At 28.3% G+C, this 23,120-nt stretch overlaps 1 protein-coding gene across 1 annotated transcript; it reads right to left on the bottom strand.

The window, feature by feature from the left end:
• Nucleotides 1-692: 692 nt before the first annotated feature.
• Nucleotides 693-1,937, bottom strand: LOC124911796 (basic salivary proline-rich protein 3-like). The gene has a single exon (XM_047452317.1). The coding sequence runs from the start codon at nucleotides 1,935-1,937 to the stop codon at nucleotides 693-695; it is 1,245 nt and encodes a 414-aa protein (XP_047308273.1).
• Nucleotides 1,938-23,120: the final 21,183 nt, after the last annotated feature.

Here is a 23,120-nt window from a genome sequence, read left to right as displayed (position 1 = left end):
AAAATAATTTATTGGGAAATTGAAAGATAAAACTAATCCAAACACAATAAGATTTTGTTTTCCAAATTAATCCGGAGGAGTATGAAGATCAAATTCATGACCATTAAAATGTGAGTTTTCTAAAAGTGTTCGGTTTAAGAGACCAAAATGTCACAAGTTCAATCCAACTGAAAGCGTTTTAAGTAGAAACGGAAACTACAACAGTAAAATGTGTCATGTTAGTTATTCTTAATTCAAAAAAGGTTATTAACTAAGCAACTATTATTATCACTATCTTTTTTTTAATTAATAATAAAAGTATTAATGGTCTAGTCACATGTGACTCTTAAAATAAATCACATATACATTAGCTCTATACACAGTACTAGTTGAATTTTTATAATATTATATTTGAATGTTAATTTAGATTAAATATACTCTAATTATGTATTATTCATAAATTAAATGACATTTGTTTAGTTAATTCCAACTCCTTTAAGGTGTTTGGGCCATGGTTATGATAAAACAGTATGAAAATAAAAATTCATTAAAAATAATATTACAGATTAGTGAATAATTCATGCGAGAAAAGAGTTGAAGAATATAATTTCACTCATTTTATTGGTAAAAACCATATGTAATTATTAAAAATTTATTTTGGTCCAGTAGAAGCATAAATATGGAGTTATTGACCGAAATCAGATGAGGCACTATCAGTTGTATAAAGGTTTTGGTCCGCCTTTAAGTGACCGATCATCATGATTTGGTCCACCTCTTGGTCTTGGTGGAGGTTCATCGGTTTTCGGTCCGCCTCTTGGTGGAAGTTCATCATGTTTTGGTTCGCCTCTTAGTGGAGGTTCATCATGTTTCGGTCCGCCTCTTTGTGGAATTTCATCAAGTGTTGGTCCGCCTTTTGGAGGAGGTTCATCATGTTTTGGTTCGCCTCTTAGTGGAGGTTCATCAGGGTTTTCTCCACCTCTTGGTGGAGGTTTGTCCGATTTCGGTCCGCCTCTTGGTGGAGGATCATCATGTTTTGGTCCGCCGCTTGGTAGAAGCTCATCAAGTGTTGGTCCGCCTCTTGGAGGAGGTTCATCGAGTTTTGGTCCGCTTCTTGGTGGAGGTTCTTCATGTTTTGGTCTGCTTTTTTGAGGAGGTTCATCCGGTTTTGGATCGCCTCTCGGTGGAAGTTCATTCGGTCTCGGTCCGCCTCTTATTGAAGGTTCATCGGGTCTCGGTCCGTCTCTTGGTGGAGGTTCATCGGGTCTCGGTCCGCCTCTTGGGGGAGGTTCGTCTGGTCTTGGCCCGCCTCTTAGTGGAGATTCGTCTGGTCTTGGCCCGCCTCTTGGTGGAGGTTCGTCCAGTTTTGGCCCGTCTCTTGGTGGAGGTTCGTCCGATCTTGGTCCGTCTTTTGGTGGAGGTTTGTCCGGTCTTGGTCCGCCTCTTGGTTGTGGTTCGTCGGGTCTCGGTCCACCTCTTAGAGGAGGTTCGTCTGGTCTCGGCCCGTCTCTTGGTGGAGGCTCGTCTAGTCTCGGTCCGCCTCTTAGGGGAGGTTCGTCCGGTCTCGGCCCGCCTCTTTGGGGAGGTTCGTCCGGTCTCGGACCGCCTCTTTGTGGAGGTTCGTCCCATTTCGGCCCGCCTTTTGGTGGAGGTTCGTCCGGTCTCGGTCCGCCTTTTGGTGGAGGTTCGTCTGGTCTCGGTCCGTCTTTTGGTGGAGGTTCGTCCCGTCTCGGCCTGCCTTTTGGTGGAGGTTCGTCCGGTCTCGGTCCGCCTCTTGGGGGAGGTTCGTCCGGTCTCGGTCCGCCTCTTGGTGGAGGTTCGTCCGGTCTTGGATCGCCTCTTGGTGGAGGTTCATATGGTCTTGGCTCACCTCTTGGTGGAGGCTCATCCGGTCTTGGCCCGCCTCCTGGTAGAGGCTTATCTGGTTTGGGTCCGCCTCTTGGTGGAGGTTCATCATTCATTGTTGATGACTTCTCATGTTTCAAGACAGATTCAACATCATTAGATGATAACCAATCTTCTTGGTCGGTTAACTCTCTAGCGCTAACATAAGCAAATACCAAAGCAATAAGAAAATATGATAAAATAAAATATTTTATTTTGTTCATCTTTTGATTTCAAATATTTAGTTGTATTGGTTGATTTAACATGACCATGTACCTCTATATTTATATACGATTATATTAGACTTGTTACTTTTTTTTTTTATTATTTCATTTTTATTTGTTTATATGTTAATTTTATAATCTATATATACTTTTATATAAAATAAAGTAAATTACACTCCATCTCCATAAAATAATGACTTTCTAATTGTGACATAAAATTTATGCAATTAGCCATATTCAAAATTTCAAAACTAAGAAATTACATTAAAATTTAATTTTCAAGAAAATTTATCTTTTTTTACTGAATAAAATAAAGTATAGAAATATTAAAAGATAAAATCAAATTTGAGGATATCTAAATTTTGGTGTTTGAAAAATATTAAAAATATTTATTTGTTCAACGACAATTTGCATGACTACATTTTTTGGTTAAATTTTACCTGATATATGTTATAGACAATTTTTTTTTAATACTTACTTATCTTATAAACTGTAACACTCCTTTTAAAATTAATAATGTCACCCATAAAATAATGAGAGTATTTATTTTCAAGTTTTTTTACTCATAAAAAAAATACTATTATTTCTATTTGTTTTTTTTATTAATATTATTTAAAATCTAATAAAATAATATTGTCATGATTTTCACTTCAATCTTTAATTTAAAATATTTTTTTTAATAAGAATTCAACTCGAGAGATTTGTTTTCATTGTTAAGATTATTATTATTTTAACTATCTTAATTAGTTTTCTATATGTATTTAATATAACTATTAGTTGACTTTGAGGCTTAATTCAAGATTGGCATCATCCACACTTATATATAAGTTAATTCAGAACTAATTACATATTCTAAAGCAACACAAAATAAAAGAACAAACTATTTGAGTGAAGTTTTCTCCCTTTTTATTATGAAGTCACTTTTGTTATTTCTCCTTCTATGTTGAACATAAATAATAATACAAATAATTTTTTGAAATTTTATTGTAAAAATTTCAATAAAAGTAATCAACAAAAGTGTTTTTTTCTTAAATATATTATGAAAATATTACAATAATTTTATTTGTAAAACAATTAGTATATTAAAAAATTATGAACACTCTCTTAACGTTACAACAAAATATTTTAATAGGATAAATGAGTCATTATAAACTTAGTTTGATCAACTTAATATTAAGTATATTAACCGCACTCATTATACCTCATATTTAACTTTTTTTTTCTTCTTCTTTTAAATTTAATTTCTTATAAAATAATTACATGCTTTTGTAAAAAAAACTTGAAAACCGATAACTAAACCGAACCGGTAACTTACCGATTTTATTTTACGGGTTTTATCGGTTAACGATTTTCGATTGAAGGTAATAATTTAATTATATATTTATATTTAATAATTTATATATGTTATTTTTTTTATAAATATTAAATATATTGTAATATTTAATAATTTATATATATTTAACTTAATTATTTATTTAATTCTTTTTCCTTTCACCAGTTTAATTAATGAAATTCATTTAATAAATTTAATACTTAATTTTAAAAAATAAAATTAACAAAATTGATACAAATACCGATCGGTTAACCAGTTTATAAAATAAGGAGCAAAACCGGTCTTAACCGGAAACATATATATATATATATATATATATATATATATATATATATATATATATATATATATATATATATATATATATATATATATATATATATTTAGTTGATTAAATTAAATTTGTTTTCTAATATAAAATTGAAAAATAAGTTTCTAATTTCAATAAAATATATTTAAAATTAAAAGTAAAGTTAAAATACTTAATATTATATTAAGTCTTTTAAATAATAAAAATAATTGTAACTAAATATCACATAAAAATATTATTGGTTCCTTTGATATATTTTTTCTTCAAACACAATAAACTGAATCTCGTATTCAGTGACTCAATAGATTTATATATTTTTTAGTTATTAACTTGTTAGACAGCACTAAAATGTGATTTTGCTATAATTAAAGTTGTCGATCTACTCAACATCGATGGTTAACGATGAAATGCTTTAACAAACAATAGTTATATGAAGAAAACTTATTATGCTTAAACAAACAATAGTTATATGAAAAAAAACTTATTATGTCATTTTAATAGGTATGTGATTATTAATTTAAGTGAAAGTCATGGTTTTAGAGAGTTATTAGTTTCCTACATTCAAAAACAACATTTTAGATAATATTTTTAAAACTTTTGGTAGCATGTAAAAAACAATTAATTTTACTCATTAGTTATGTAAAACAATATAGGCTAAGTGAATATTCATCTATATTATTTTTTATATTTTCTTATAAATTAATTCTTACATCAGTATATTCAAATTATAACATACATTTAGTTAACAATATAACAAATGTAGGTCTATTGGGACAAGAATATTTTAAATAAGACTATCAAATATTGTAACCTTCAAAAATCGCTCCCTCCTTTTTAGCAGGGAATATCGCGGGGTGATTCGATGTTCTGTTTCAACATTAGTTTGCATGTCAGATGTTTTTAAAAGAAAAAAATATTTTAAAAGATTTTGAAAAAATACATAGCAGTTTTTTAAAATTAATCATGTAAAAATATTTAATTTTATTTAAATTTTAATAACACAACCCAATTTAAATTAATCAAACATAACTAATTAAAAAAATTATTTATTTGAATGCAGAGTCACCAAATAATTTTAGAAAAATCAATAAGTACGTGTATAAACGTACTTTATACCAGAGTTTTTTTTTTTTTTTTTTTTTTGTAAGAGATTCGTAATTTAGTTGCGTTCGGGAAAGAGTTTTCAGACTATGTCTTCCGCGCCCGTGAAAGGACGTTTTCATTTTTAAAATAAGCAAAGTCGAGCTATTTCAAGATTTATTTATAACATTTATTTTCGTTATTTTTATACCTTATTTTTCATATTTATTATTTATACAATTAATTTTCTTTAATTCATTATATATTTTATATATTATTCATTAATAATGATTAAATATATATATATATATATATATATATATATATATATATATATATATATATATATATATATATATATATATAACTCTCCATATTTATTATATTTCATCGTTATTTAACTATTTTTTAATTTTATATAATTATATCTTAATTTTTATAAATAATTTTACCTTAATCTTTAATTAAAATTTCTAAATAATATATTAAAAAATTAATTTTATAAATTCTACACATATTTATTCATAAATTAAATGACATTTGTTTATTTAATTCCAGCTCCATTCCAGTTGAAAGTGTTTGGGCCATTGTTACGATGAAACAGTATGAAAATAAAAATTCATTATATACATATTTATTATTTATATAATTATTTTTTTTTTATTCATTATATCTTTTATATATTATTTCTTTATTTTAACTTTTTTTTTTAATTAGTTTAATATAATTATATATTAGATTATAAAAATATTTTTACTTTACTTTCTAATTCAAATTTTTAATTAATTTATTAAAATATTATTTTTACAACTTCTCTAAATATTTATTATTTATATAATTAATTATTATTTTTTTTATTATATATTTATCTATTATTAATTATTAATGATTAAATATTTATAAATAAAAAAATAATAATTTTAAATCAACAATTACAAATAGTCTAGCGATTACAAGTGTTCATATTTTATATTTGAGACCAAAGTTCGAGTCTCAATTGAATGCGAATTTATAAATATTGAAATGAAAGTGATGGTGTATGTGGGTGTGATGTGATAACATATGTGAGTCTCTACGTAAATGTGTGTGTGAATTTGCGGTCGACGAGGAAGGCCAGAAGAAAGGGTAAGATGACATATGTGAGTCCTTGCGTAAATGTGTATGAATTTATGATTAATGGGAATGTAAAAGGCAAAGGTAATATATGTAAAAATTGCTAGAAGGGAGGTCTATAATGAAAGATCAATTAGAGCACTTTATGAGACAAAACATGTTAAAAAATATGAAAAGTCACTACCTAAAAAATTAAATTAATGAACATGAGAACTCTTTTTTATATTATTAGTCTCCATATTTATCAAATTTATTTTAATTTTCTTTTTCTTAAAATATATATTTTTTTTTTCTCTCCATATCTATTATATGAGAAATGATTGAGTAAGAGAATTTTGAAGAATAAATTTGTGAGGGAATGACATGGCTCAATTCGATGAAAAAATAACAAATTTTCTTTCTCTAAATCCTTTATCTTTAATATAAATATATATTAGATTTTAAAAATATTTTATTTTAGTTTTTAAATTAAATTTCTAAATAATTTATTGAAAAAATAATTTTATATCTTATATAATTAAATAATTTTCTTTTATTTAATATTTTTTTAATCTATTATTCTATTATTTTATTTATTTTTGATTAATTTAATTTAATTATTGGTTAAATTTTAAAATTATTTTTATTTTAGATTTAATTTAAATATTCAAATAATTTTATATTTTTTTATTTTCTCTCCATATTTATTATATGCACCATTATTTCATTTTTTTTTTATAAATATTTTATCTTATTCTTTACTTAAAATTTCTAAATAATTTATTAGTAAAATAATTTTATACTTCATATAATTATTTATTTTCTTTATTCAATATATTGTTTTTATTATCTATTATTACATTATTTTAACTATGTAAGTGTAAATTTGTAATTGATGGGGGAAAGTAAAAAATATTGGTAAGATGATATGTGAATCCTATCGTTAATATGTGTGAATTTATTATTAATAGGATAGTAAAAAGTAAGGGTAATATATGACTAATTGTTCGAAGATTTATTAAATAATATTTAGAATCACTAATTAAAAAATTAAATTAATAGATATAAGATTTTTTTTTTAAATTATTAGTCTCCATATTTATTAAATTTATTTTAAAATAATTTTGATTAAAAAATATATATTTTATTTTTTCTCCATATTTATTGTATACACCATTATTTCAACTTTTTTTTAATTTAATATAATTATTTATTAAATTTTAAAAATATTTTACCTTATTTTTTAATAAAAATTATAAATAATTAATTAATAAAATAATTTTATACCTTATATAATTAATTAATTTTCTTTTATTCAATATACCATTTTATCTATTATTCTATTATTTTAATTTTTATTTATATATTTAATTTAATTATATATTAAAATTTTTAAATATTTTTACTTTAATTTTTAATTAAAATTTTAAAATAATTTATTAAAAATTATTTTTATATCTTCTTTCATATTTATTATTTGTTCATTTAATTAATTTATAATTAATTATTATATATTTGATATATTATTCATTAACGATGATTATATATATATATATGATTATATATATATATATATATGATTATATATATATATATATATATATATATATATATATATATATATATATATATATATATAATCATCGTTAAATATATATATATATAAATATAAATATATATATATATATATCACTCTATATTTATTATATTCACCATTATTTTAACTCTTTTTTATAATTTAATATAATTATATATTAAATTTTAAAATTATTTTTACCTTAGTTTTTAATATTAAATTTTAAAATTATTTTTACCTTAGTTTTTAATTATAATTTTTAAATAATTTATTAAAAAAATAATTTTATACCTTCTTTACGTATTTATTATTTATAAATAGTTTTCTTTTATTTATTATATATTGTATCTATTATTCCATTATTTTAACTTTTTTTTAATTAATTTAATATAATTATATATATTATATTTTAAAAAATGACTTTAATATTTAATTCAAATTTCTCAATAATTTATTAAAAAAATATTTTTATACATTTTCTGTATATTTATTATTTATATAATTAATTAATTTTCTTTTAATTATTATATATCTAATCTATTATTCATTAACATGATAATATATATATATGCATACATAAAATTTTAAATTATTAACATATCATATTTGAGACTAGATTTTAATTTCAATTTAGTAGGTAATAATAATAAGTTGAAATTTATTCTGGTGGAATATTAATTGTTTTTAAATATAAATTAAACTATAAAATTAAATTAATAGATATGAAAATTCTTTTTTAAATTATTAGTCTCCATATTTATTAAATTTATTTTAGAATAATTTTGATTAAAATATATATTTTTTATTTTCTCTCTATATTTATTATATGCTCCATTATTTCAACACTTTTATTAATATAATATAATTATATATTAAATTTTAAAAATATTTTACCTTATTCTTTAATTAAATTTTCTAAATAATTTATTAATAAAATAATTTTATACCTTATATAATTAATTAATATTCTTTTATTTAATATATCTTTGATCTATTATTTCATTATTTAAACTTTTTTTTTTATTAATTTAATTTAATTATATTAGAATTTAAAAATATTTTTACTTTAAATTTAAATTTTTAAATAATTTATTAAAAATTATTTTTATATATTCCTTTCATATTTATTATTTGTACATTTAATTAATTTTATTTATTTATTATATATTTAATCTATTATTTGTTAACAATCATTAATATATAACTCCATATTTATTATATTCATCATTATTTTAACTTTTTTTTATAATTTAATATAATTTTATATTGAATTTTAAAAATATTTTTACCTTAGTCCCATTCTCTACATATTTATTATTTATATAATTATTTTTTTTTATTATATTTTTTTTTATCTATTATTCCATTATTTTAACTTTTTTTAATTAATTTAATATAATTATATATATTAGATTTAAAAAATTACTTTTATATTTAATTCAAATTTCTAAATAATTTATTAAAATATTATTTTTATACCTTCCCTTTATATTTATTATTTATATAGTTAATTAATTTTCTTTTAATCATTATATCTAATATATTATTCATTAACATGATAAAATATATATGCATACATAAAATTTTAAATTAAAAATTACAAGAAGTTTAGTCGTTAAAGTGTTCATATTTTATAACTAGAATTTGAGTTTTTATTTATACAAATTTATAAATATTAAAATAATTCATATTTGATGTGATGACATATGTAAGTCCATACGTAAATGTATATGTGAATTTGTGGTTGACGGAGAATGTCAAAATTGAGGTAACAATATTAGTAAATTGAAATTTGTTTTGGTGGAATATGAATTGTTTTTAAATATAAATTGAACTATATTTTTATTTAACCGTTATCAATATTATCTTTAAAAGATAAGAAATAATAGTATGTTTGAGGTATAATTTGAAGGATTGGGAGTTATAGTTTAAATTGAGAGAGTGAGTGTAAAAAGTCACGAGATTAATAATACGAGAAATCGATTTGAAAATGCCAAAAGTAAATATATAAGATCGATACAAAATACTCAAAGTAAAGTCTAATGAAAGATAATTAGAGATTGTTTAAATTTTAAAGTGAGGTCACAAATAAGTGGAAGTTTATTTTGATGAAATATTAGCATTTTATTAAATTAAAAATAAAATTTATAACAAAAATTTAATAGGTAGAATGACATGTTTTAAATAATTGATAAATATTTGTGATTTTAATTTATAATATTATTGTAAATATAATTTTTTTTCACAAAGTATTATTAAATTAAATTATTATTATTTATAAAAATAATAATTAGTATTATTATTTAACAATAAAAAATTATATATATAACATTTATTTATATATATATATATATATAATTTTGAAACAAAATTTTTATAGTTGATATAAAAAGTGGTTCAATATTATTATTTAATATACATTGTGGGTATTTTAATTAATATTTTGACTTTTGATTAATAATAAATTGTTTACAGAATTTTTGAAAAGATGAAGTAGAAGTTGAAATAAGTATTTGTACAAGAGAGAAAAGACACAAACATATATTTCGTTCAAATATTATTTTCGCCAATTTGAGATTATGTGATAATTTACATTAAAAATGAAAAAATGATATTAAATCAATAGAACGAAAAAATCTTCGGTTGGATGCTAGAATTTTTCGGTCGGGTGTAGGGGATGACTAGTTTTCTTGGTTGAAACTAGACCCAAGTTAAAATTCTTGGTCGGATGTAGGATTCTTCGGTCGGACCTCAAGAACACAAACTGTAGAATTTGAGATTTTGATTGGAGATTCCATCCTTTGATCTGAAGGCACGAGGAGCTTCATCTAATCTCAAGAATCATATTTTACACCATCTCGATGCATCAATCGATTAGGAAGATGTTCAATTCAATCCGAACAATTTTTGGGCAAAAATCGAGATTTCAGTTTTTAAGATTTAATTGGGTATAAAGAGCTTACCAATAGCTTCCTTATATATATATTGGGATCAAATAGAACTAAAACATGAACACTGGATATCTGTTTTGACCAATTCAAAATGAGAGTTTTCTTGATTTTTGAAATATTTAACTTTTAAACAAAAATGCTTAAAACTGATTGGAATTGATTCAAAATTTCTCTAAACATGTTTTAAAATATGTTAGGAAGTTTTTTAAATCGTAATTCTTGAGCTAGAGCTCAAGAACAAAAAACCGATTTTAAAAATTTTAAAATCGATTTAGCTTGATTCGTTCTAATTGAATTCAGAATAAAACTTTTAATAATCTTAAAATCGAATTCAAATCAAGAAGTATTCAAGACTAGTCAAATTAAAATGTAAAAAAATTCAATTTGAATATGTATTTCGAATTATAATGCGAATTAAAGCGTACAGTGAGTTGGAGAACACTCCTAAACTCTTTATGAAGCTTTGTGATGAACAAAAACTGAACCATAGAGCCTTACACAAAATTTCCGAAAATTTTAAAAGCTTGAGAAATTTTAATGGCAAATTCTGTGAAGTTTGTATTGAAATCTTGAGATTCTGATCCTTGCATTCGTTTTTCCCGAGGAGGGATATTTATAGACAACAAGGGTCATTTGGATGATTAAGTGGATCGAATTTCATATAAAATATCATTAATGATTTTTGTTTGTATTCGGTCGTTCTCATCCAATTAGGGCATCATTATGTTGGGTCAGCTCATTTGGCAGCTGGGCCTAACAAATTAATAAAGCCCATTAGGGCATATTTAATTAAGGAAAAAAAACACAACAGTTTTTAATAATTGTTTTTCTCTCTCCCTCTTCTAGCAGTTCTTCCTCTATTGAAGCAACAATTCCTCCATTGAAACATCAGGTTTTTCTTCTAATTTCCTTTATCTCTTCTCCATTTGGTTAGGCATTTTTAGTGATGATGATAATGTATGTGAATGACAAGTTAGGATGAGGTTAATTGATAACTTTGATTAGATTACCTCTAGGCTTGTATTGAACAACATTGTATACCCATTTGATATAGTGGATGATTTAAGTGGCCGAAGTGTCTCGTGGTTTTACCTAATTTGGGTTTTTCACGTAAAATCTTGGTGTCTTGCTCTCTATTTCTTTGATTGCTTGATTGTTTGATGCTCAATTGAATTGTCTGCCTATTTGATTATACAAAAGGGGAAAAAGAATTGTTAGACCTTTGTTGTAGCTTGTCTATTTCTGGATTGCTAAACATGTGCTATTATTCGATTTCTCCAACAAGTGGTATCAGAGATGAGTTCGTTTGGTGATGATTCTTGTATAATTCAAATGGAAAAATCATTGAGTAGTAATGGAACGATGATCAAACTCACAACTACCAATTACACAATCTAGAAGTCACGGATGGAGGACTTATTGTGTAATTATGATTATGAAGACACTATTTTAGGTGATAAAGGTAAACCAGAGGCTATGACAGATGGAGATTGGAAGAAGCTGAACAGAAAGGCAGTTGGTAAAATCAGGCAATGGGTTGACAACAGTGTATATCAATATGTGGCTACTGAGGTTAATGCTCATAAAGTGTGGACTATTTTGAGTGAGCTGTATGAGAAGAACAACACTCAAAACAGAGCATTTCTATTTAGGAATCTTTGCTCGTTGAAATATCAAGATGGGTCTTCTATGTCTGAGCATCTAAATGCTTTTCAGGGGATTCTAAATGAGTTGGATGCGATATGAATGCAATTTGATGATGAACTTCATGTTATGTGTTTGATTAATTCCCTGCCCGATAGTTGGGAGACACTTGTGGTTTCAATTACCAATTCTGTTCCACAAGGTAAGCTCACTTTGAAAATGATGAAAGAGAGCGTGTTGAATGAAGAGGCTAGAAGAAAAGAACAGGGTTTCTCGACTCCAAGTCAGGTGTTCGTGACTGAAAAAAGGGGTAGAAGTAAAAGTAAAACTCCAAAGAATTGCAATGGCAGTTCAGACAGGTCATGGGGAACATCAAGCTCGAGAAAAGAGATTACATGTTATCATTGTGTCAAGCCAGGACACAAGAAGTATCAGTGCAGATCTTTGAAGCGGGAACAAAAGGAGAATAAGCAAGATGGAAGTAGTAAGGTTGCAGATGTGGGTGGTAACGACATCGATATTGTTTACGACAATGATAGTATCAACCTTGTTTCTCAATATACACAATGGGTGGTAGACTCAGATGCTTTTTATCATGTCACCAATCGTTGTGATATATTTGCTTCTTACACTAGTGAACAGTTTGGTTCAGTGACGTTGGGAAACCATGTTACGTGTAAGATTGTTGGAAAAGGAGATGTTTGTTTGGATACTAACACTTTGTGCAAGCTACTTTTGAAGAATGTTCGACATGTTCCCGATATTCAGATGAATTTAATCTCTACTAGTATTCTTGATGATGAGGGCTATCATAGTTACTTTGGTGAAGGAAAATGGAAACTCACTAAGGGGTCTTTGGTGACAGCTAAAGGAAAGAAGGTCAGTTCTCTTTATGTGACAGAGACTAAGTCTTACGAAGGAGAAGCAAATGCAGTTAATGATTGTTCAGCACAGCTTTGGCATAAGAGACTTGGTCACTTAAGTCAGAATGGCATGCGAGTTCTCTCCAAGACAATCGATCTTCGGGGCTTAAAGTCTACAGATTTGAAGACATGCATGCTTAGTTGGTAAGCAACATAGAGTTTCTTTCAAAAGTTTCTCTCTATCTAGGAAGCCCAATATCCTAGATATGATTCACACAGACATATGTTTTATGGATTCCTTGACTCTAGGTGGTGCCCATTATTACATCACTTTTATCGATGATTGCTCAAGGAAGGTGTGAGCATATTGCTTGAAGACTAAGGATCAAGCATTGGATTACTTCAAGTTATTTCATGCTGAAGTGGAGTGAGAAACTAGGAAGAAGTTGAAATGTGTTCGTTCGGACAATGGTGGCGAATATAGAGGGCCATTTGTGAAATACTGTAAAAGTCATGCTATCAAGCTTTTGAAGACTGTGTCAAAAACACCTCAATAGAATGGAGTTGTAGAGAGGATGAACAGGTCTATCAATAAGAGAACTTTGTGTATGTTGTCTCATACTAAGTTGCCAAAATCCTTTTGGGGAGAGGCAATGAAGACAACAGTTGATCTGATAAACCTTTCACCCTCAACTCCTTTAAATGGCGACGTTCCAGAAAGAGTTTGGAGAGGTAAAGACGTCTCTTATGATCACTTGAGAGTATTTGGTTGTAAAGTGTTTATTCATGTTCCTCGAGATGAGAGAGCAAAGCTTGATAGCAAGACAAGACAGTGTATCTTTATTGGGTATGGCCATAGAGAATTTGGGTACCAATGTTGGGATCCGGTTAACAAGAAACTCATTAGAAGCAGAGATGTGGTATTCTTTGAAGATCAGACCATTGAAGACTCTGAGAAAAAAGAAAAGCTGAAGTCTACGGAGAAGGAATTGTCTGACAATGGTAGGATTCGTACACCACAATCACAGCCCAATGATGTGGAAAATGCCCAAGTTGAGGTTGATGAGACTCCTCTAGTTGATGCTGAGCCAACAGAGGAAGCTGAACAAGATGGTGATAGTTATCTAGAGCCACCTGATGATCAACATATTAGAAGATCTAGTAGGTAGCGACAACCTTCTAGTAGGTATCCTCCCAATGAGTATGTGATGTTGACTGACGGGGGAGAACCAGAAACCTATCAAGAAGTATTGTCTCATGAAAACAAGAACAAGTGGTCGGTGGCAATGTAAGAAGAGATAAATTCATTACAAGAGAATGAGACTTATGACTTGGTGAAACTTCCAAAAGGAAAGAAGACTTTGAAGAACAAGTGGGTATTCAAGTTGAAGCACCAAGAGAATAACTCACAACCTCGATACAAAGCAAGACTGGTTGTGAAGGGCTTTGGACAGAAAAAAGGGATTGATTTTGAAGAGATCTTCTCACCGATTGTGAAGAGGTCATCCATCAGAGTTGTGTTAGCATTGGCTGCTAGTCAAGATTTGAAAATTGAACAACTGGATGTGAAGACTGCATTTTTCCATGGTGACTTATAGGAAGAGATCTATATGGAACAACCTGAGGGTTTCAAAGTTAAAGGTAAAGAAGATATTGTATGCAGGTTGAGGAAAAGCTTGTATGGGCTCAAGCAAGCACCTAGACAATGGTACCGAAAATTTGACTCCTTCATGGAAGCAAATGGGTACAGTAAGACTACTTTTGATCATTGTGTTTTCATAAGAGATATATTGTTGATGATTATGTTATTCTTTTGCTCTATGTTGATGATATGCTGATTGTTGGGCAAAATATTGCGAAAATTGAGAAGCTCAAAAAGGATTTGAACAAGTCTTTTGCGATGAAGGATTTGGATTCAGTGAAGCAGATCCTAGGCATGGAAATCACAAGAGAAATAAAGAACAGAACACTTTGGCTATCACATGAGAAGTACATTGAGAAGGTACTTGAGAGGTTTGCAATGAAAAATGCAAAACCGGTTTCAGTTCCACTTGTAGGTCATTTCAAGTTGAGTTCTAAACAATATCCTACAAGTGAGAAAGAGAAATATGAAATGAAGAATGTACCTTATGCCTTTGCAGTTCGTAGTCTTATGTATGCCATTGTATGTACAAGACCAGACATAGCACACGCAGTTGGTGTTGTTAGTCGGTATCTCTCCAACCCTGAAGAAGAACATTGGTTGGTTGTTAAGTGGATTCTCAGATATCTTCGAGGTTCTTCGAAAGCACGTTTATGCTTCGGAAGTGATACTCCTACTTTGGAAGACTTTACAGATTCTGATATGGCGGGTGATGTTGATTCAAGAAAATCCGTATCAGGTTTTTTGGTTACCTTTGCAGGCGGTGCTGTTTCGTGGAAGTCAAGGTTACAAATGTGTGTTGCTTCGTCTACTACAGAAGATGAGTATATTGCAGCTACCGAGACATGTAAAGAGGTGTTATGGATGAAGAAGTTCCTAAAAGAGTTGGGCCAAAAGAAAGAGAAGTTTACATTGTTTTGTGACAGTCAAAGTGTCATTCATCTCTCGAAGAATTCAGCTTTTCATTCGAGATCCAAACACATCGACGTGAGATATTATTGGATACATGATGTGCTTGAGGCAAAAGAGCTGAACTTGGAGAAGATTCATACAAGTGAGAATGGTGCCGATATGTTTACGAAATCCTTGCCTAAGGACAAATTTGAAGATTGTCGGGAGAGAGCGGGTTTATTGGAGCCCGCGAAGTTGCGCTGACGGGGAGATTTGTTGGGTCAGCTCATTTGGCAGCTAGGCCTAACAAATTAATAAAGCCCATTAGGGAATATTTAATTAAGGGAAAAAACACAGCAGTTTTTAGTAATTGTTTTTCTCTCTCCCTCTTCCAGTAGTTCTTCCTCCATTAAAGTTCCTCCATTGAAGCAACAAGTTTTTCTTCTAATTTCCTTTATCTCTTCTCCATTTGGTTTGCCATCTTTAGTGATGATGATAATGTATGTGAATGACAAGTTAGGATGAGGTTAATTGATAACTTTGATTAGATTACCTCTAGGCTTGTATTGAACAACATTGTATACCCATTTGATATAGTGGATAATTTAAGTGGCCGAAGTGTCCCGTGGTTTTTACATAATTTGGGTTTTCCACGTAAAATCTTGGTGTCTTGCTCTCTGTTTCTTTGATTGTTTGATGCTCAATTGAATTGACTGCCTATTTGGTTATACAAAAGGGGAAAAAGAATTGTTAGGTCTTTGTTGTAGCTTGTCTATTTCTGGATTGCTAAACAGGTGCTATTATTCGATTTCTCCAACACATTGCTCCTATGATCGTAGGCAAAATGATCACAATGTTAGGGTGATCATTTCAACCTTTGAATAATCACATTTGGTTGAGTATCGACCGAGTTCAACTTTTGAAAAATCAAAGTTTCGGTCGATATTCATCATGTTCGTCGCAAGGAAGACGACAAACTTGACTTAATTATTTTCGTTTCACGTCAGCGCGAATGCGCGTTTGGGCATAGCGTTCTGTCAGTGGTTCATTGCGTTTGGAAGTTTCGTTTGCATTTAGGCTAACGACGTTGAGGCGCACATTAGTTGATCTAGTGCTGTGCGAAAGAGCTTGTCTTCCATTGTAGCGGGCATCACATCCCTCTGTTGTCCGTTGGACGAGGCTTGGACGCTTATCTAATGGTTGTGTGGGCTACAACTGTTTCTCTTATTTTCGCCTGCACTAGATTAAGGCCCATTTTAAGCCTTTGATCTTGTTTGAAATTAATTTTTCCTTACTTCTTTTGCTATTATTTTTAACCTACAAAATATTTAAATAGACACAAATATTTACTTATGTTAGGATCGGGGACGCCCTTGGAGGACCGGGGTGTTTTTCCGGTTTCGGAAAGGGTGGCCGCTTACACAACACACACTTTTGGTGATAGTCCGGTTAGAGACTAAAACCTTTCTCAGCACTACGCAACCTGTCACAGACTCTTGAACCGGTGTTCAAGGGCGGAAATGTCTGTTTCAGGTTGAAGCAACGTTTGCGACGTTAGATGATGTTTAAGAAGGAGTCGGTTTAATGGAGGTGAGTGACCGGTTTTGGAAGTATGATTGGTTTGCGGTTTACGTTAAAAAGGCGGGAAATGAAAGCGAATGAAAGAACACGAGACAAGGCAATTTGTTTATGGATGTTCGGAGCAAACCCTCCTATGTCACCCCTTCTTCTCAGGTTATGAGAAGGATCTCCACTAACTCTTTAGAGTTACAGTTACACTTCCGGTCGAGCCCAACTTCGCTACTCGCCGGTTACACCAAACTCACTCTTTGATGTGATACAACAACTCAACACAATAACACACAATTGGCTTCCGGTTTTAGGCAAACCGGTTTTAGAATATAAAACTTTATCTCTCTAGAATTTAATGCTTTGATACTTTGTTTTCGTAATCCGTCACTTGCAGAACTGGCGTTTAATGAAGACGATCCGTCTTCCTTTTATAGCTGAAAGTAGCTAACGGCTACTTTCTTCTCTCTCTTCTGGATTGGTTGATCGTCATCACGCCTGTTTGCAGAAAGATTGCTTGCACGCTTCAACTTCCTCAACACCTGGCATTCATGCAGGTGACTCTGAACAGATGATGACATAGCCGGTTTTCAGATTGATACACGTGTTGAACATCCGCTTCCGGTCGTCAGCATCGGATCAACAAGGCATCATTGCTTTCCTCCCATGCTTCTGATCGGATCCGATCTTCTTTTATTCTTTCGAGACACGTTTCTTCCGTCATGATACGTCACTCTTGAGATTTGAATCTTCTGACTTTTGATCTGTACTTTCCGGTTTCTGTGTCTTGTGAATTATGATCCGGTTGGAGTGAAATCTTTTGTTCTTCGTTAACCGGTTGCTTGAGAGAGTGAGGCCGGTTCCTGTGATCCTTTATCTTGATCACTTGAAGCCGGTTTCTTTGAAGTAGTAGCAACCGGTTATTGATGCAAGGTTTCCGGTTCCGGTTTGTTAAGTACCTGCACATGAAATTCAGCTTCTGTTTAGTTTGTCTGGCCGGTTCCAAAATTAATCTACTTAATTTTTCTATCAACTTAGTCTATTTATTTTAATTTATATATTTTGGAGCTTTATAAATAATTAATTTGAGATTTAAATGGATACAAAATTCACCTCAAATTATTTATTTTATTTTTTCGAGTCCCTTAAAATTCATTTGGGATAAAATGAATACAACATTTATTTCAAATTATTTTATTTTATTTTTCTTGGGCTTTGTGTTAATTAATTGAGATTTAAATAATACAATAATTATCCAGTTAATTATTTAATTTTGGTTTGACCTTGATTTTAATTATTTTGAATTTATTTATTCAAAATAATTATTTTTATATTTATAAATTGAGTAGGTAAAATTTTAGTGCTTGTAAATATAAATGAGAGTCGTTTAATCTCACCGACAAAATCATTACAAAAAATTGAAGAAAAATATTTAAGAAAAGCACACAAAAAAAGGTTCACCAAAGGTCAAAGAATAAATAACATAAATAATAAATTTAACGAGCACGGAGGTCCTCGAGTAGATCAATGAGTTCTCCGACTGTCTCAACCAATTTATGCAATGAAACCTCACTAATTGTCATAATAATATAATTATGTATTAAACGCATCGATCGACAACGATCACTAAACGTTCTACGATTCCTTTCAAACCAAATGGTCCACCAGAAGATAAGCGAGCGAAATGGGCACAACAACTCAGACCAACCGAGCTCACTATCTCTATCCATACTTCTCAAAAGCTAACAATCAATTCCGGCATAACCCACTAAATACCAGTCATGTTCCATATAATAAGCTCCAAATCGGAATTACTCCATCACAGTGTAAAAACAAGTGAGACGCTAACTCCGCCTCTTTATGTCACATTCTACAATGACTCACCATAATACACCATTTTTTCATGCATCTATCATCCGTCAAGATCTCTCAATGCATTATACTCTACGCAAAGAACGAGATCTTCGATGGGAACTTAAAATCCAACAACTTCTCCCATATGAGATCGTATGGAACATTCTTCGCAATTAAAGAGTATCAATGACTAACCTTAAAGTTATTAATATTTTGTCAACACAAAATATTAGAGACATATTATTTTTTATATTTATAATCACTTAAATCCAAGGACATCAATAAATTAGAGTCGAATGAGTTTAAAAAACTAAATTAGAGTGGACTTAACTAAATAAATAAAAAGGAAAATTATAAATAAATCAAATGAATAATTTTCTTAAAAATTATATAAGCTAAATGAAAAATATAAAAAATTAGAGTATTAGGTCATATAAAGATCAATATTCAATGTTAAAAAAGTATTTTATTTTTAAAAAGATTATGAAAGTGAACAAGGTTAATTATTATTATACATATATATTATAATATTTAATTACTTAGAAATGGTGTATCGTAATTATTTGGATGATATTGGGAGATAAACTAATATAAATAATTTAATATAATGATTTGTTGATCAATATATGAGTAAATTTGTGAGATATATCAATTAATATATTTATACATAAAATTATTAAAGAAAATTAATCATCTTTAAGTAATTTATTTGTTAAAATCTTCATAGTTCAAAATAAAAAAACGAAATATTTAAATGAAATTATAATTATTTTTATAATAAAGAGTGTTAATTATATATATGATTAGATAATAACAAATGAATTTAGTGCAAAAGTTTCAAAGTGATGCTAGAAATTTTATTTAAAAAAATCAGAATTAATATTTATTTGAGAAAAAACAAGAATCAGTATAATTATTTGTTAAATTTCATTTATAATATAAAATTTTAAATTAATTTATTATAATATTTCAAGTACTAATTAAATGTATTTTACAAGATACCACCTTGTTTTCTTTGGATTTTTTAAAAATCTAACTAAAATCAAATTTTCAATTAATCATTTCAGAACTCACCATACTTATTTCATTAACTAAAATATTAAAATAAATTCTATTTTAAATTATTATTTTTTATTTTATTTATATATATCAATACCCTCTAAGTCTTTTTTTTTTTATCAAAAATAATCACCACCTCCTCAAAATAATCACCAATCATTATTTTTATATCTCTCTAAGTTTAAAAATAAAAACCAATCCAAACAAGACCTAAGAATATTTTAAATTAAAATAAGAATATGATTATAAAATCTTACTAATTTTTTAATTTAAAATAATATAAAATAAAACAGAGTAATGGAATAAAAAATAATGTCTTGAAACAAGACATTGAGTAAAAGGATGAACAATCCACTAAATAACCGATTAAATTGATATGTTCTATACCTAATTTTTTTTTAGAATATTATTTTATTTAAATTAATATCTCAATAAATTATTAAAATTATTAAATAATTTTTACGTAAATTAAAATTGCATTTTTTTTTTGTCCAAACCTAATTCCAACTTCGAGAGTTTCAAATCGGGCTATTATATGATTTGATTTCATTTTAATCTATTAATTTCTAAAATAAAAATAAAAATAGTCACCGTACTAATTACAAAATTCGAGGTGGGTTCATATATATATATATATATATTTATATAATAAAATAAATATAAAATAATTAAGTTTCAATTTATATATATATATATATATATATATAAATTGAAACTTAATTATTTTGTATTTATATTATTATTTGAACTCAATTATTTGATATTCAATTATGAGATACTAACAATCCATGTTAAACAGTTAAAAGTATTTCAGTGCATGTAGAAAATAAGTTATTTTTTTGAACATTATTTACTCACTTTGGTAACTCATTTTAATTTATATCATAATTTAATTAATTAATTAATTAATTGTAATACATTATAAACTAATTTCTTGAATTCCATTATAAAATATGATATATGTTGTCTTAAAACTATGTGAAGTTATACAAAATACAGTATTATAGGTTGATTGACAATAAAAAACAATAAAAGTGCAAGATTAGTGGATAGTTGATGAAAGAGATCGACAATCATGAGTATGCCGTTCACTTATTTTATTAGTAAAATTCAAATGAAATTATATTATGGTCAAACATAGACATAACCAAGTGAATTATTGAGGCATACTGATATTAGTTGATGTTCTCAACATCTAAGTGAGGTTTTGGCCCATTCTTTGGTGGATGTGCATGTCGATGATGTTTCTTGTGCCTTTTGTATAACTTTTCATCCATCGACGTAAGATCTTCGTTAATCTCTAACAAATTGTCATTGATTGAAGTAAGTGTTGGAATTTTTAGGGTAACTAGTATAATAAATAATTGTGCAAATGTCATATTTAATATAAGCCAAAATAATGTGATTTAATGTGATTAAGTTTATGGCTTATGGGTGTATTTGTCATGAATATAAAGTGAGGATACCTAAGTGGGATTTCTAATTTTATGAAGGGGCTAAATTAAAAATTACCTAACTATAATAACTAACTTAATGTTGGTTATATGTAACGGTAATGGTCCCCATTTAAAGTAATGTCAAATATTCTCCTTTGCATCCCATCAATAGAGAGAGAAGCTTATTGACTTACTCATCAATTGGATTCCACATAAAGAAATCTATTACAAGGAAAGAGAAGATTCATGCAATTAATTAAGGTACGCTTCCGTCACATTCAGATTTTAATTTCTCACACATTAAATTAGGATCTAATTAGGATAATTCTAACATACCATCATTTTAGATTCATCTGATTATCAAAACCATCAAAGTTGGATGAAGGTTTAGGTGGGTATAAAGGTGCTTGAACTGGTCCCCTCATCGGTGGATGCGTGTGTCGATGATGTTTCCCTTTGCGGTGACCGTTCTTGGGCTCCCCATATAACTCTTCATCAATTGAGGTAAAATCTTCATTAATTTCTAATGAATCTTCATCGACTGAATGTAGACCATCATCTAGATCCATTTGGTTATCTATGTCGTCAATATTGGATGAAGGTTTAGGTGAGTGTACAGGTGCATGTGCATGTCGATGATGTTTTCCCTTTGCGGTGACCTTTCTTGTGCGCCCCATATTCTTCATCAATCGGGGTAATATATTCATTAATGTCTAACGAATCTTCATCCATTGAAGAAAGACCATAATCTACATCCATCTAATTATCGATTCCATTAATGTTGGATGAAAGTTTAGGTGGGTGTATGGGTGCTTGAGTTTGTCCACTCTTTGGTGGATGTGCATATCGATGGCATGGACGATGTTTGTCTTTGTGTTGACATTTCTTGTGCATGTTTGACTCTTCATCAATCAAAACATGATCATTATTAATCTTTGAGGACTCTTTATTTGCCGAGATAAGTTCATCATCGTTAGAGGCTAACCAATCCTCACGGTGGTTGGTTATTTCTCTAGAGAAAGTATAAGCTATTGAAGAAGCCACGAGAAGAAATGATAAAAGAAAGTATTTTGTTGCATTCATTCTTAGATTTGAAATATTTAGTTTGATGGTTTGAGTTTAGAACCCTGGGTTCCTCTCTTTATATAGGTTAGGTTATCCCTTTATTAAATGTAGTATTTATAATTAATTTTTTTTTTTTGTCATTGTTTGAATTTTATGGATTTAGATTTTAATTTTCTAATCTTTTACTTTGATCTACTTAAATTTGGTCTTTTTAATTGAATCACCGTATATTTATCTAAGAGACTTAGAAAGAATTATATGGAAGGACTCTTTTCAATTTTCAAAGGAATAAAAAGTGAATTTAAAATTTAATGAATAAGAAAATTAATATTTGATGGTACATCAAAATAATTTATTGGGAAATTGAAAGATAAAACTAATCCAAACACAATAAGATTTTGTTTTCCAAATTAATCCGGAGGAGTATGAAGATCAAATTCATGACCATTAAAATGTGAGTTTTCTAAAAGTGTTCGGTTTAAGAGACCAAAATGTCACAAGTTCAATCCAACTGAAAGCGTTTTAAGTAGAAACGGAAACTACAACAGTAAAATGTGTCATGTTAGTTATTCTTAATTCAAAAAAGGTTATTAACTAAGCAACTATTATTATCACTATCTTTTTTTTAATTAATAATAAAAGTATTAATGGTCTAGTCACATGTGACTCTT

This window comes from Impatiens glandulifera, chromosome 1 (genome assembly GCF_907164915.1).
Source record: "Impatiens glandulifera chromosome 1, dImpGla2.1, whole genome shotgun sequence".
NCBI lineage: Eukaryota > Viridiplantae > Streptophyta > Magnoliopsida > Ericales > Balsaminaceae > Impatiens > Impatiens glandulifera.
This window is presented reverse-complemented; position numbering and strand designations above follow the sequence as displayed.

Coding starts and splice junctions, on each gene's coding strand:
- LOC124911796 (XM_047452317.1), bottom strand. CDS start 1,937: ATGAATGATGAACCTCCACCAAGAGGCGGACCCAAACCAGATAAGCCT.